Source organism: Carassius auratus, unplaced genomic scaffold (assembly GCF_003368295.1).
Source record: "Carassius auratus strain Wakin unplaced genomic scaffold, ASM336829v1 scaf_tig00214237, whole genome shotgun sequence".
NCBI lineage: Eukaryota > Metazoa > Chordata > Actinopteri > Cypriniformes > Cyprinidae > Carassius > Carassius auratus.
In genome coordinates this window covers 358,364-371,192 of record NW_020527572.1, presented here as the reverse complement: position 1 = coordinate 371,192, position 12,829 = coordinate 358,364, and the positions used below count along the sequence as shown (strand labels likewise).

Sequence of the window (12,829 nt, the reverse complement as noted above, 5' to 3'; positions counted from 1 at the left end):
TGTCTGTTTTCAGTCCATGTCTTTAATACTGTAATTCTTTGTGAGATTTAATCAGCATTTTGCTTCAAAATCACTAACAGCTGCCGGGAGAAAAAGTAAGACGACATCTCAGAATTAGGAGTGAGACAAAATAACTTATTCAGAATGCAGGACTATCCTCAGTTGATTAGTAATGAACATAATATGTATATACCAACCAAGACTTTCACACATTCATAGGTAAGTCTCAAAACAAATATTTAAAAAGAACTCAGTGTATGAAATTAGGTAAAAGTGTTTAAAATTTAGATAGTCAGTGCCGGGTTGCATATCAGGCAGCTGGAGTGTGGCATGCAGATCGCTAACATCCGGCTTCTCACCCTATCACACCTCAAACCGCCGAACAATCAGTGTGTGTGCGTCTAAGGACCACCTCACACGGTAAGTAGTGCTTGCTTTCTTTCTTACTGTTGCTTTCTTTCTGACCTAGCAATATGTTCTTGTTTTCTCTTTTCTCTTAGGCCTCTTAGTGTATTTTAAATGTTCAGTTCGTGCATTTTTGCATATTTTTTTTGCACACTGCAGTGTTGTGCTGCCAAATGTTTTTTTTTTGCATGTACAAAAAGTAATGTTTTTAAAGAACATGATACTTGATATTTTTTTACATTTTTCTTTATACCATGAATAAATGCATGAATATTAGTATCAATATGATTGCTCTTATGCTGATTTAAGTTACTTCAACTATGGTGACGGGTTTTTCTCTTTCCCTCCCATTGAAACTGTGAATACAAATACACTCCAAAATCCAATAAGAACCATTTTTAAAATGTATGATTTCTATCTTTTCATAGGGCCAGGAAGTAATCGCTGGAGTTATTGACCTCGGCACCATGGAAACCTTTCCAGTTTTCCAGGCAGCACAGCGTGGTCTCATAGATCAAGACACCTGTCATGTACTGTTGGAGGCACAGGTCGTCATGGGTGGTCTATTCCAGTATGACTCCCCTGATAAACTGTCATTAAATGAGGGTCTTTCCAGTGGTTTGATTGATAAACGTACTTACCAATCACTGGAAGAGTTAGAGACTGCCCTTTGTCTTGTCAAAACAGTAAAATTGGCAGAGGGTCAGGAATTACCAGTCACCACTGCTATGAGAGAAGGTGTCGTAAAGGAGCTGGTGGGACTACGTATACTTGAGCTGCAAATAAGCACTGGTAGCCTAAAGTTTGGTTCCAATGGAGAAATGGTTAGCCTGGATAATGCAAGGGAGAAGGGATTGTTATCCCCTGAACTTTGTCAAAAGCTTCAATCCTGTCTTCACCGGCGAGATCTTATTGATCCAAATACAGCAGAAAAACTAAGTCTGGTTGACTTTCAACAGCGTTGTGTTGTCAATCAAGTGACGGGTCTGCGCTTCTTTCCAGTTAAACAGAAGCCGGGAGGAACTGTCTGCTTATGCTCTGGCAGGAAGGTGGGAATATTCTGTGCTGTTCAAGAGGGGCTTATTGACCGACATGTCACAGTTCGACTTCTGGAGGCTCAGTTGTTTTCTGGAGGTATCACAGACCCCCGCTCGGGACACAGATTGACTGTTAATGAGGCTGTTCGGCATGGCATAATTGATCAGGACTTGGCCTGCTCCCTCATGACACGACAGCTACAAGCAGGAGGAATAATAGATCCAGTCAGTGGGGAGCGTCTAGAGTTGGATGAGGCCATAAAAAGAGACCTTCTCTCTCCTCACATAGCCTTACGTGTACTGGAATCTCTCCAGTCTTTCATGGCAATAATGTTACCAGAATCAGGGGAGTTGTTTCCTGTAAGTGAGGCACTTAAAGAGGGTGTTGTCAATAGAGAGCTTGCTGCAAAAGCCCTGAGAAAACGTGATTCTGTTGGTGCAGTATATCTGCCTGAGAGGGGACAGGTGGTTCCTCTAAATCAAGCCCATAAGATACTTAAGCCACAGGCAGTGGAGATCCTAAAACAGATCCAGGTTCCAGATGTCCTTCCCGGTGTGACTCAGTCAAGTTCCTCATATATGAAGCGACTGAGTTCTAGATCTGCCAATTCTTCATCACCCCCTGCCTCACATGCAGATGTCAATTATGACTTTTCCATCACAGAGGAAGGTAGGTCAGAAGAACAGGTTCAGTACCGGCTTCTCACTCAAGTGATGACACACAGCTACATTGATGCTCACTCAGGAGAACGCCTAGTGCTACTAGAACCAGAACTGGTAGAACTCATATGTGAAAATGTTAAAACCAAAAACCTTGTCAGACCAGTCCTAGACAAAATCTCTGATAACATTAGAGTTACACTGGACAGTGAAGCCATTAGTGTGATTGAAGAGGAAGAACATGAAGAACCCAAAATTATACAATATGAAATTGCCTGCAAGGACTCTTATTTGGAAGAGACTATAGAAATGGCAGGGGAAGATCTTGCACCCTTGATGGTCACCAACAAAACTTTAAAGAGCCTTTGCATAAAGTAGATTTACAAGAGAAAGTTCTGACATCCGAAGAGTATGAACAACCCAAGATAAAAGGTAAAAATACCTGCAAGATCACTGATATAAGAGAGACAGTAGAAAGAAAAGAACAAGATCTTGCATCACTGACAGAAACAAACTTAACCTTTGTAGAGCTTTCAAATGAAGAGATTCAAGAAGACTGGAAGAACACTGACATGAGTAAGACAATAGAAGGAGCAGTGGAAGATCTTGCATGTTTGACAGACACAGACAGAACTGTTATAGAGCCTTCACATGCGGAGGTTTGGCATGAGAATGTTCTATTATCAAGAGAATGTGAAGAACCGAAGATGAAAAAAGATGAAATTGAAAGCAATACTGATGCGGGTGAGTCTGTTGAACTAGCAGAGAAAGATCTTCCAAACTTGGCAAGTAAAGACAGACCCTTTATAGTGCCTTCACATAAAGAGGACTGGCAAGAGAAAGTTCTGTCACCAGGAGGACATGAAAAACCCAGTGTTTTAAAGGGTAAAATTGCCTGGACAAACTCTGATGTAAGTGAGACAATAGAAAGTGTAGACAAAGATTTGGCACCCTTGGCAGGCACAGCCAAAGCTTTTATAGCGCCTTTACATAAAGAGAACTTACAAAAGGAAGTTCTATCATCAGGACAATATAAAGAATCCAAGAGTGAAAAATATGAAATTGCCAGCAAGATGACTAACATAGGTGAGACACAAGATGTTGCAGGTCTAACTGACTCAGAAATAACCTTTATAGAGCCTACACATGAAGTTGTTTGCCAAGACAAAGTTCTGCCATCAGGAGAATGTGAAGGACCCATTATTATAAAAGGTGAAATTGCCTGGAGGAACACTGGTATGGGTGAGATGATAGAAAAAGCTGAGAAAGATTGTGCCTCCTTGACAGGCACAGACAGAGCTTTTATAGACCCTTTAAATAAAGAAAATGTACAACAGAAAGTTTTTTCATCAGGACAATATAAAGAACCCAGTATTAAAAAAGATGAAACTTTTAGCAAGAAGACTAACAACAGTGAGACACTAGAAAGACCAGAGGTGGATGTTGCAGCTTTAACAAGCTCAGAAATAAAAAATTTTGAGCCTACACATGAAATTGTTTGGCAAGAGGGAGCTCTGTCATCAGAAGAATACGAAGAACCCATGATTCTAAAAGGTAAAATTGCCTGGAAGGACACTGGTATGGGTGAGATTGACAGGAAGAACACAAAAATGGGTGAGACCAGAGAAAGAGCAGAGGAAGTGTTTCCACTCTTGACAGCCACAGTAAAAGCCTTTATAGAGCCTTCACAACAAGAGTACTGGCAAAATAATTTTCTATCATCAGGACAATATGAAGAGCCCAAGATTAATGTAAATAAAACTGCCAACATGAAGACTGATCTGGGTGAGACTATAGAAAGGACAGAGGAGCATCTTGCACCCTCGACATGGATAGACATAAATTTAACAGTGCCTTTTCACACAAGCTCAACCCTACTGAAGACTGTGTCAGATAATGGGGCGCCCTCTCCGAATCAAATTATAGATTCAACATTAAATGAATCTAAAAATAAGCAAACAGTTGACCTGGAACAAACAGATAGTAGTGGGGTATTTCTAGGGATAATGGAACAAAAAATGTTTGACATGAGTGAAAGCAGTGCACATACTTCTCTACAAGATACTGTAAACGTAAGAGAGTATGATCAGCTGAATGTCAAACCAGATGAAGCCCTGGCTGAAAAACAGCCAGAGGAACTAAAGAAAATGGTTGAACACAAGGAAAAATAAAATAATTTTTTATCAGCCTGGTAAAGATAAGAAATTATTCCCTTCAGAAAGGAAGACTTTGTCAGTAGAACTAAGTGATGATGATGATTTGAAGATTGGGAGTATGGCAATGGATCTGCAACAAGGGGGTCTTGTAACAGTAGGTGGCCACAAAGTTCTCTTGGATGAAGCTCTGGCACAGGGTTTGCTTCCAGGGCACACTGTTATTAAGCTTATGGAAAAAGCTGGACTCTTTGGCGGTTTTCTGGATATTAAAGCCTGTAAGTCACTTAGTGTTGAGGATGTGATACAAAAAGGCATGTTGGATGAGGACTTGATAGCCCGTGTTCTTCATTCAGAAAAGATATTAGCCGGTGTGATTGATGTGGAGCATGGTCGGCTCTGCTCAGTAAATGAAGCTGCTGGGGCAGGCCTGTTGGACTCTGATACCTCTGCTCGACTTCTTGAAGCCCAGGTTGTGTCAGGGGGAATAGTTGACCTACAAAGAGACAAGAACGTACCAGTTACCCTTGCAGCCAACCTTGGGTTGATTGAAGAAGGTACAAAAGAAAAGCCTCTTTCACTGGAAAAGTCATGCAGAAGAAAATGTTCAGATCAAAATGCAATGCAAAACAAGTTGGCACTACAGTTACAGATGAAAGGAGTGGTGGACCCAAAAACCCAAAAACCTGTCCCACTGGAACAAGCCCTTCAAACTGGTTTAATTGGACATGGTGAGGCTCAGACAATTCTATGCCAGCAGGTTGCAGAAGGTGGCATTGTGCATCACGGCTCTGGTGTTCGCCTTACTGTCGTGGATGCACTAAACCTGGGTCTCATAGATCACACAGTCGCTCCAAAGTTGATGGAACTGGAGAAGGCTTTCAAAGGCCAAGAGCCATGTAGATTGGATCAAGACACTTCATTTCTTCAGGCCTCTACAGGTTCTATTTATGACAGTGCATCAAAAAGCAGGATTACTCTGAGTGAGGCTGTTTCTAAAGGGCTTCTAGATGATGAAACGGCAAATAAAGCAATGGCCTCACCCAGTGTGAAGAGCGGATTGTTGGACCCTCATAAAGCTTGTGTTGTGTCCTACTCTGAGCTGTTAAACCAGGGTAAAATTGACATTGAGACAGGACAGAGATTCCTTGAAGTGAGACCTTTCAGGGGTGTTCCACATAAACAAACTAATGAAATGATGACCTTACCACAGGCAATTAAGGCAGGCCAAGTAGATCCCATACCAGCAGTGAGAGTATTGCAGAGTCAAGCAGATGCTGGGGGTATCATTAACATTTATAGTGGAGAGCGTTTGCTTCTACCAGAGGCTTTAAGTAAAGGCTTAGTTGATAAAGACATGGCGAGATGTATTGCTACAAATCAACTCTTGAAAGGGGGGTTGCTCAGTCCAACCAGTGGACAGAGGGTCTCCAGCATTCCTGAGGCAGTTGAATATGGACTTATTTCTACAGAAATGGCTGCAGAACTTCAACACAGCATGGGCCTTGTTGATGAAGTTGAGAGGAAAAGTTCCAAAATACTAGGTTCCTCAACGAAAGGACCATCTAGTTCTTTATTTCCTGAGAGGATATCAGAGGGACTGACCCCTATCCAAAGCCCTGAGCAACCTGAAGAGATTACTGACATCAAATCGCAAAAGGTGGAAGTTTCTACTACCATATTATTAGAAAGCAGTGATAACAGCAAGGAACAAGTTCCATCTACAGAGCAAACAAAGAGAGAGAGAGAGATCCAAAGGCAGACAGGAAGTGAACTTGCAATCTTTAAAGTCAGTTTATCAGACACTGATGATGGCTTGCAAAACAAGGAACAAACCCTATCTGTAGAGCAAATAGAAGGGCATAGTTTCAAGTTAGAAGCAGATCAGTCTGTGTCCAAACCAGGGAAAATCAAGGACAGCCAACAGACTGGATTTGATCCTTATGCTTCTACACCCACAAGGCCAGTTCAGGCATCAGGAAAAATGAAAGCCAGAGGGAAAAGTGTTAAGAAAGCTAAAATGGAAAGTGATGTTAAGACACAAGTTTCAGACACCTTAGCCAAAATTTCACCTATAGAAATAGCAGAAGATGATGGACAAGGTGGCTTTACCATTAGTCAAAAGCCTATTATGAAAGACGACAAAGAAAATGTGATTGAAGTACAGCTGTCAGAGACATCACATGCAAGTGGTATCCTTACATCTGTGACAGGGAGTGATGAGACTGTGCAAGGCAAATATTTGGAAATAGGTGTGGACAGAACTCCTAATGAAACTAAAACCTCCAAACGTGAGTCTGATCACGAAAGCAATGAATTACAGAAAGAGAAGAGTCTAACACAGTACAGTGTCACAACTTACATGGCAAAAAATGACCAGGGTCAGGAGGCTATTGAGGTCACTAAAGACCTTGCCACTGATATATCAGAAAAGAAGAGAAAGAAGAAAAGTAAAAGTAAAAAACTTAAGCAAGTGTCTATGGTTGAAGCAGAAGGAGTAGAGAAAAGAGATGATGAGACTGAAAAAGCACAAAAGACTGTGATCCATGTGGTCGAACCTCAAAGCAGTCAGTCAGATGAGAACGAAAGTATGAAGCAACATGAGAAAGCAAATCAGGCAATGGCACAAAAGGAAATACTTTTGATGAAAGCGAAGGAAAGCATTCTTAGGAAGGTGTTTGAGCGCGGAGTAAGTGAAAAACAAGCTGCTGAAGAATTAGAAGCGATACGTCAAGTAGCTAGTAATGGAGAAAACCGCATTACCACCCAAGAGGAAACTATTGTAGAGAAGACAAGCTGTAAGCCTCCTCAAAGTAAGGAGGAGGACGGTAACCTTCACCAGATGGGGCAAGAAATAAATGAAAGGTCAGTGTCAAACATTGCAGAGAATCTTCTACCTTGGTCTAATAGTGACCCAAGCTCCTCAGCTATAGAACAGCTGCAAAAACAGGAAGAAGGTCAGCAAGACAAACATACAAACACTGGATTAAGTGGAGATCATATGTACCAGAATATTCCATCTATGAAAACCTCTGATGACATTGTGGACCTAAACCAGAAAGAACTGGTTCTAATACAGAATCTAGAAGGGGAAACCAGAGAAAGAACAGCAGAAGAACAAAGCATTGAGCCATTATATACAGAAGAAATGTTGTTCGACCCTATGAGTGAATTGACCGTGTCATCAAGCACTGCATTGACTGACAGCCATGAAATGGCTAAATCAATACCCCTCAAATGTGTCTTTGACATCCCAGCAGTGAAGGACTCCAAAGCACTTCTATCAAGTGAGGTGTGTACTTCTTTACAAAATACCAAAACAGCAGTGAAAAAGTTAAGCAGTGAAGTTCATCAAGAAAGAATCGAGGAGCCCCCTTTCAGTGATTATGAAGGCACAGATGAACCTCCTATTCAACGATGTAAAGTTTCTGGTCTACCCCATATGGAGGTGATCCCAGAGTCTGATACCAAACAGCAAAAAGAGGTGGAAGAATATGCAGAGGATTTAGTGGAACCGCAGCCTGGAGAAGTTCAAATGAATATTGAACAAATAAGAAAATACACCACAAAAGCTAGCAAGGTAAGCAGTATTTCTGGAGATTTTTTGGTAAATTGTTTACTGCAAATTGATTCTTTTTAATGTTCCTTTCCTTTTCAGTCCGCACTGGCTCGCCAAGAGTGCTTAGAACATGACCAACAGATTGTGGCCTTGCTTTCTATGGTGAGACACATTGAGGTCTGCCTAAAGCAGCAGCAGCAACAGTCCGTTGGTAGAGGTATTGCCGCAATCGATGGAATAATCAAACAGATAGAGGTAAAAGATTTCCATTACAGCAAATGTTTGATGTGTTGCGGATGATTTAAGCTTACAAGTGCTGTATTTTAATTTAATTCTCTTTTCAGTTGCTTTTTCTGGAAATTAGTGACCTGGAACCAGAAGTGCACAAGGAGACTGAAGCAGCTACACAGCTGCTGGAGTCTAACCCTCAGGATGTTCCACCTCAGCTGCTTACGGCCCTGGAAAAAGATGGGCAAAGCTTAGCTCGGGCTTACAGTGCAGCCAGGGACCTCGCCCAGAATACTTTGCATGGGTTACGAGCACAACGTGATGCACAAAACGTAATAAAAATTCCTACAATGTTTAGTTTGAGAGTATATTTTCATGACAGAAAAGTTTCTTTTAAATCTCTTTGCATTATTTTTTTATTTTTACAGGAAGCTGTAAGAAGTCAGCTTAAATCTTTACAAGAGCATGTTGATAAACTTCTGATCTGGCTTAAGGAGACTGAGACACAAATGCAGGAAGAAACAGGGGTACATGGACAGACGGTGGCCGAGATCACTCGAAAGCAACAGTTGTGCAAAGTAAAACATCAACAGTGATGATATCCTATATAGCATTTACATATATTTACATTTGTAGATACAATGATGCCATCTTTTTTCCTACAGATGTTACAGCACTCTCTTGCTGCCCGATCTAATGAAGTCAGCAATGTGGCGTTTAGTATTCAGGTGTTTATCTCTGAGCATGCTCAGGACCTGTTGCCTGATCAGAGCAGGCATCTCCTTGGACAACTGGAGCAGCTACAGAGGGTCTTTCACCAGGCTGTTGGCCTCAATCATGCCAGGGCAGAGGCCCTATCAGCCCAGCAGGCGAGAGAGAACGAACAAATGAGGAAAGAACAGAAAGAAAAAGAAGAGAAAATGGAAAAAGAGAGACAAACTACAAGGGCTAGAGAGGTTTGCAAGAGATGTATAAATGCTTGCGCTTCCAAATTAAAAACAAGAATATTCAGTTTTACTTTTAACAGTTTTACAACAATTTAACTGGGATAAAGAAAAACTTCTAATACATTAAGAACAGAACATTTGTGATAACAAGATAACCACACTACTGATGCATGCATGAATACTTGTTAGCACAAATGCTGCATTTTAAAACATGCATGTGCAAAATAATTTCAAATGCATGTAACTATCAGTATGATCTACTTGTACAGTTAATTTTACAGCGCTGTAATAATGCTGTTGTTTAAGTAATGCTTCTGCAGAACTCAACAATGACTTTAAAAAATTACATTGAAAAAAAAAAAAAAAATTTTTAGCAATATATTTTTATTTGTCAGTCAGTGTCAAATGTTGAATGTATATAATGCTGTACTCCCATAGTGTACAATTATTAACTTATGCTTTCAACACTATCACAAGTCACAGTTTTGACAAAACCTTGTGTATATTATCCAGCTACATAACATTACCTTATTTCAGTAAAAATCTTTATTGTTGAGCTTTGTTCTGTAGCCACTTGCATTACAAACTTGAGTGTGCTAACTGCGTGTGAATGAACATTAACATGTACTGTATATTAACCTGTCTGCCTTGCTCTTTACAGATTGCCACAGAAGACACATTTGGAAAACACTAAAGATTTACATGTAGCCTCACTGTATAGCTTGCTTGTTTTTAACTTATCTTTTGTAGAAAAAAAGGATATATCTGAGATGTTTTAGTATTTGTCTTAAGGTCTTTTGTTTATTTTTCTGCTTCACTGTCCTGTTGTGTTATTTATTTATGCTGGTGCTTTGTGTGATGAATGTGGACACATCATGCTCAACCTGTGTAAAAAAAAAAAATTTTTTAAGAAATTTGACAAGTATGAGAGTTTGGGGTAAAAACAGTAGTATGATGAACACTTGGAGGTTTAAGATAATTCTGATTACAATTGATCAAATGCAGATTTTTATTACTTTTTTTTTTTACCTCCTTTTTACCGTGGATATAGGTTGTGCAGCAGCAGAAGGCAGAATGCAGTCAAAAACTGGAGAATCTCACAATGGGGTTGGCTAGTGTTGCCAGCCTCTTGGCCAATCAGAGAGTTGGAACTGAGTCAGATGATGTGAACAAGTTACAGGAGAAGCAAAGAGAGCTTAAGGTGTGATAACATCTGATATTTACTTCTTGCAGCTGTATTACACAATGTCTTGCATAAGACATTATTATTATTTTTTGTATGATTTAATTATGTTTGGTTTATTGTTATTGTTTGTACCCCATAACTATAGGAGGTGGAGAAGGACCTTCAGACCAAAAGTGACTTGTTGACTAAGACTATCCACTCAGTGGAGGAGTTCCTATCTGAGCACGGTGACAGTTTGAGTCCTGAAGAGAGGCTCGAACTACAGGGGACTCTTTCACAATTGAAAGAGCAACACTGCTCACTTACAAACTCAGTCCGCTCTTCACTAGCGAAAGTAGACACTGCCATTGTCACAACACTGCAACAGAACACACAAAGAGTAAGCAGTTCACATTTTTTCCGTTGCATTGGTTAGCATTTCATATTTTTTTCTTAATCATTATAATATTTTCATTCTTCCCAAGGCTAAAGCAGAGGAGCAGATGCAGGAGACACAGGAAAAAATCGACACACTTCTCCGAGAACTCTCATCACTAGATGACTCAAAGAGGAGGTCACTTGGCATCACTGTCCCTGACACCCCATCATCCGTACCCCCGGAGGATGCTCTAAGTTCTCACAGTGACATGCTTCAGGTCAGATTCTTAAATTGATGTCATATATTTACATTTTGGAAGCCCTTGGAAGGGTTTGGTTAAACCCCTTGTGGGCCCTGTCCCCCTGATTATGAGCCTTTGTCAGTTCTGAAGTTCCAAAGTTTGTTTTTTTAAAGTTCAATTGTTTTTTCTGGGCAGCCCTAAAGCAAGTTCATTCAGTTGTTCAGTTTTTAGTTCTAATATGTTATTGTAATGTTATAATAGCAGTCAATCATGTCTGTCAGCAGTTCTGCCTTTTGACGTTTTTCAACTCTTTGTAACCACCAGACTGAGCTGCAGCAGTTAAAAACTCAACAAGCTCACCTTCAGCAGGTGGCCCAGTCTGTCCACTCTCTCCTGGAACAACCCGACTCCAGTGTGCCAGCAGAGGAGAAACAGCGCTTACGGGCAAAACTCGAACAACTACAGAGTCAGCATCAGGAGCGCCTTCAGAGCTGTCAGGACCGGCTCAGGCGGGCAGAAGCCCTCAGAGAGGAGTTTGCCAAGTTTGTGCAGGAGCATGGGAGCCTAGGCACATGGCTGGATCAGAGTCAACAAGAGCTGCATTCACTAGGTGAAGGGGAAACTGATGCAAAGGGCCTAAAAGATAGGATTGAGGAGCACAAAAAGGTACCAAAATATGGCCTAACATTATAACTTTATTATGTAGAAAGTAAAATACTTTAAGATTGTGTTTCTCTGTATTTTACAGCTTGCAGAAGATGTCATCTGCCACAAAGCAGATCTGCGCTTTGTGACGATCTCTGGCCAGAAGGTTCTGGATTCTATCCAGGGGGTCTTGGAGAAGGTGGGCAGTGTGGATCCAGCTCTGGAGGAAACCAGACATCTAGTGAGTGGCAAGCTCCAAGATGCCACACAGCGCTACGGTTCGTTACACAGCAAGGTGGGTACAAAACAGCCTCGTATTCTTTGTCAACAATGACATATTATGAGCTGAAAAGATACTGAATTTTGTGTTCCTTCTTTCAGTCCTCGGAGCTTGGCACCCGTCTCTCAGGGCTCCTGGAGCGATACCAGCACTACCAAGATGAGGCTGCTTCTCTAGTGTCCTGGCTGAGCACTCAGGAGCAAAATCAGAGTGTATTTAAACCCAGCGGTGAAACAACGGACACTCAGACATTGCAGCATACGCTCAGTACTGTACAGGTTGGGTTATTAATGCTTTTCTGGGTTAAATATTTGAGGAACGCTCACAAACAATTTTACTATGTGGATAAACTAATGGAAATGATCTCCTAAGCTAAATGTAATGTGTTTCCATACATCAGAATTATTCAGCTTTTTCTCCCTTCTGCTTTCTTCTCTCAGCTGTTGCAGGATGAGTTGGCAGAGCGTTCAGTACAGCTTGAGAAGGTCAAGAGGGCAGGAAAAGAGCTGGTCAGCACTCAAGAGTCCCCAACTCTCAAAAATGCAGATATTAACAATCTTACAGGTAATTTCATTCTCAGTATCAGGAAATAAATTACTTAAAAGAGTGTTTCCATTCTACCAGGAAAGTATGGACACTGCCTTGTAAAGCCTTTTTTTTATTATTATCAAAAAATACTGTAAAAAATGGTAATATGTTGAAATAATTTCACTGCAATTCAGAATATCTTTTCTATTTGAAGATATTTTTAAATGTATGTTATCTTTGTGATTTTAAAAGTTGAATTTTCAGCATCATTGCTCCAGTCTTCAGTGTCACATGATCCTTCAGAAATCATTCTAATATGCTGATTTGATGTTCAAAAAGTTTTGCTGCTTAATTTACATTTCTTTATTCTTTGGATTTCTTGATGAATATAAAGAACAGCATTTATTTGAAAAATAAATATTTTATTACATTATGAAAGTTTTTACTGTCACTTTGATAAATTCAATGTATCCTTGCAGAACAAAAGTTTTAAATTCTTTAAAAAAATCAAATAAATAAACTCTTAGCGACCACAGGTATCCAAATGAGCATCTAATCAATTCATCACAGCAATATTGGCTCAGCCAGTGATGTGTTTCACA

The 12,829-nt window shown here is 40.4% G+C and overlaps 1 protein-coding gene across 1 annotated transcript in view; it reads left to right on the top strand.

The window, feature by feature from the left end:
- LOC113091600 (microtubule-actin cross-linking factor 1-like) overlaps window positions 1-12,829 on the top strand; it is a 156,899-nt gene that overhangs the window by 90,983 nt on the left and 53,087 nt on the right. The window contains 7 exon segments of the mRNA XM_026257176.1: window positions 10,041-10,190; window positions 10,321-10,554; window positions 10,640-10,810; window positions 11,099-11,440; window positions 11,523-11,714; window positions 11,801-11,977; window positions 12,140-12,263. Coding sequence (XP_026112961.1) covers window positions 10,041-10,190; window positions 10,321-10,554; window positions 10,640-10,810; window positions 11,099-11,440; window positions 11,523-11,714; window positions 11,801-11,977; window positions 12,140-12,263 — 1,390 coding nt within the window.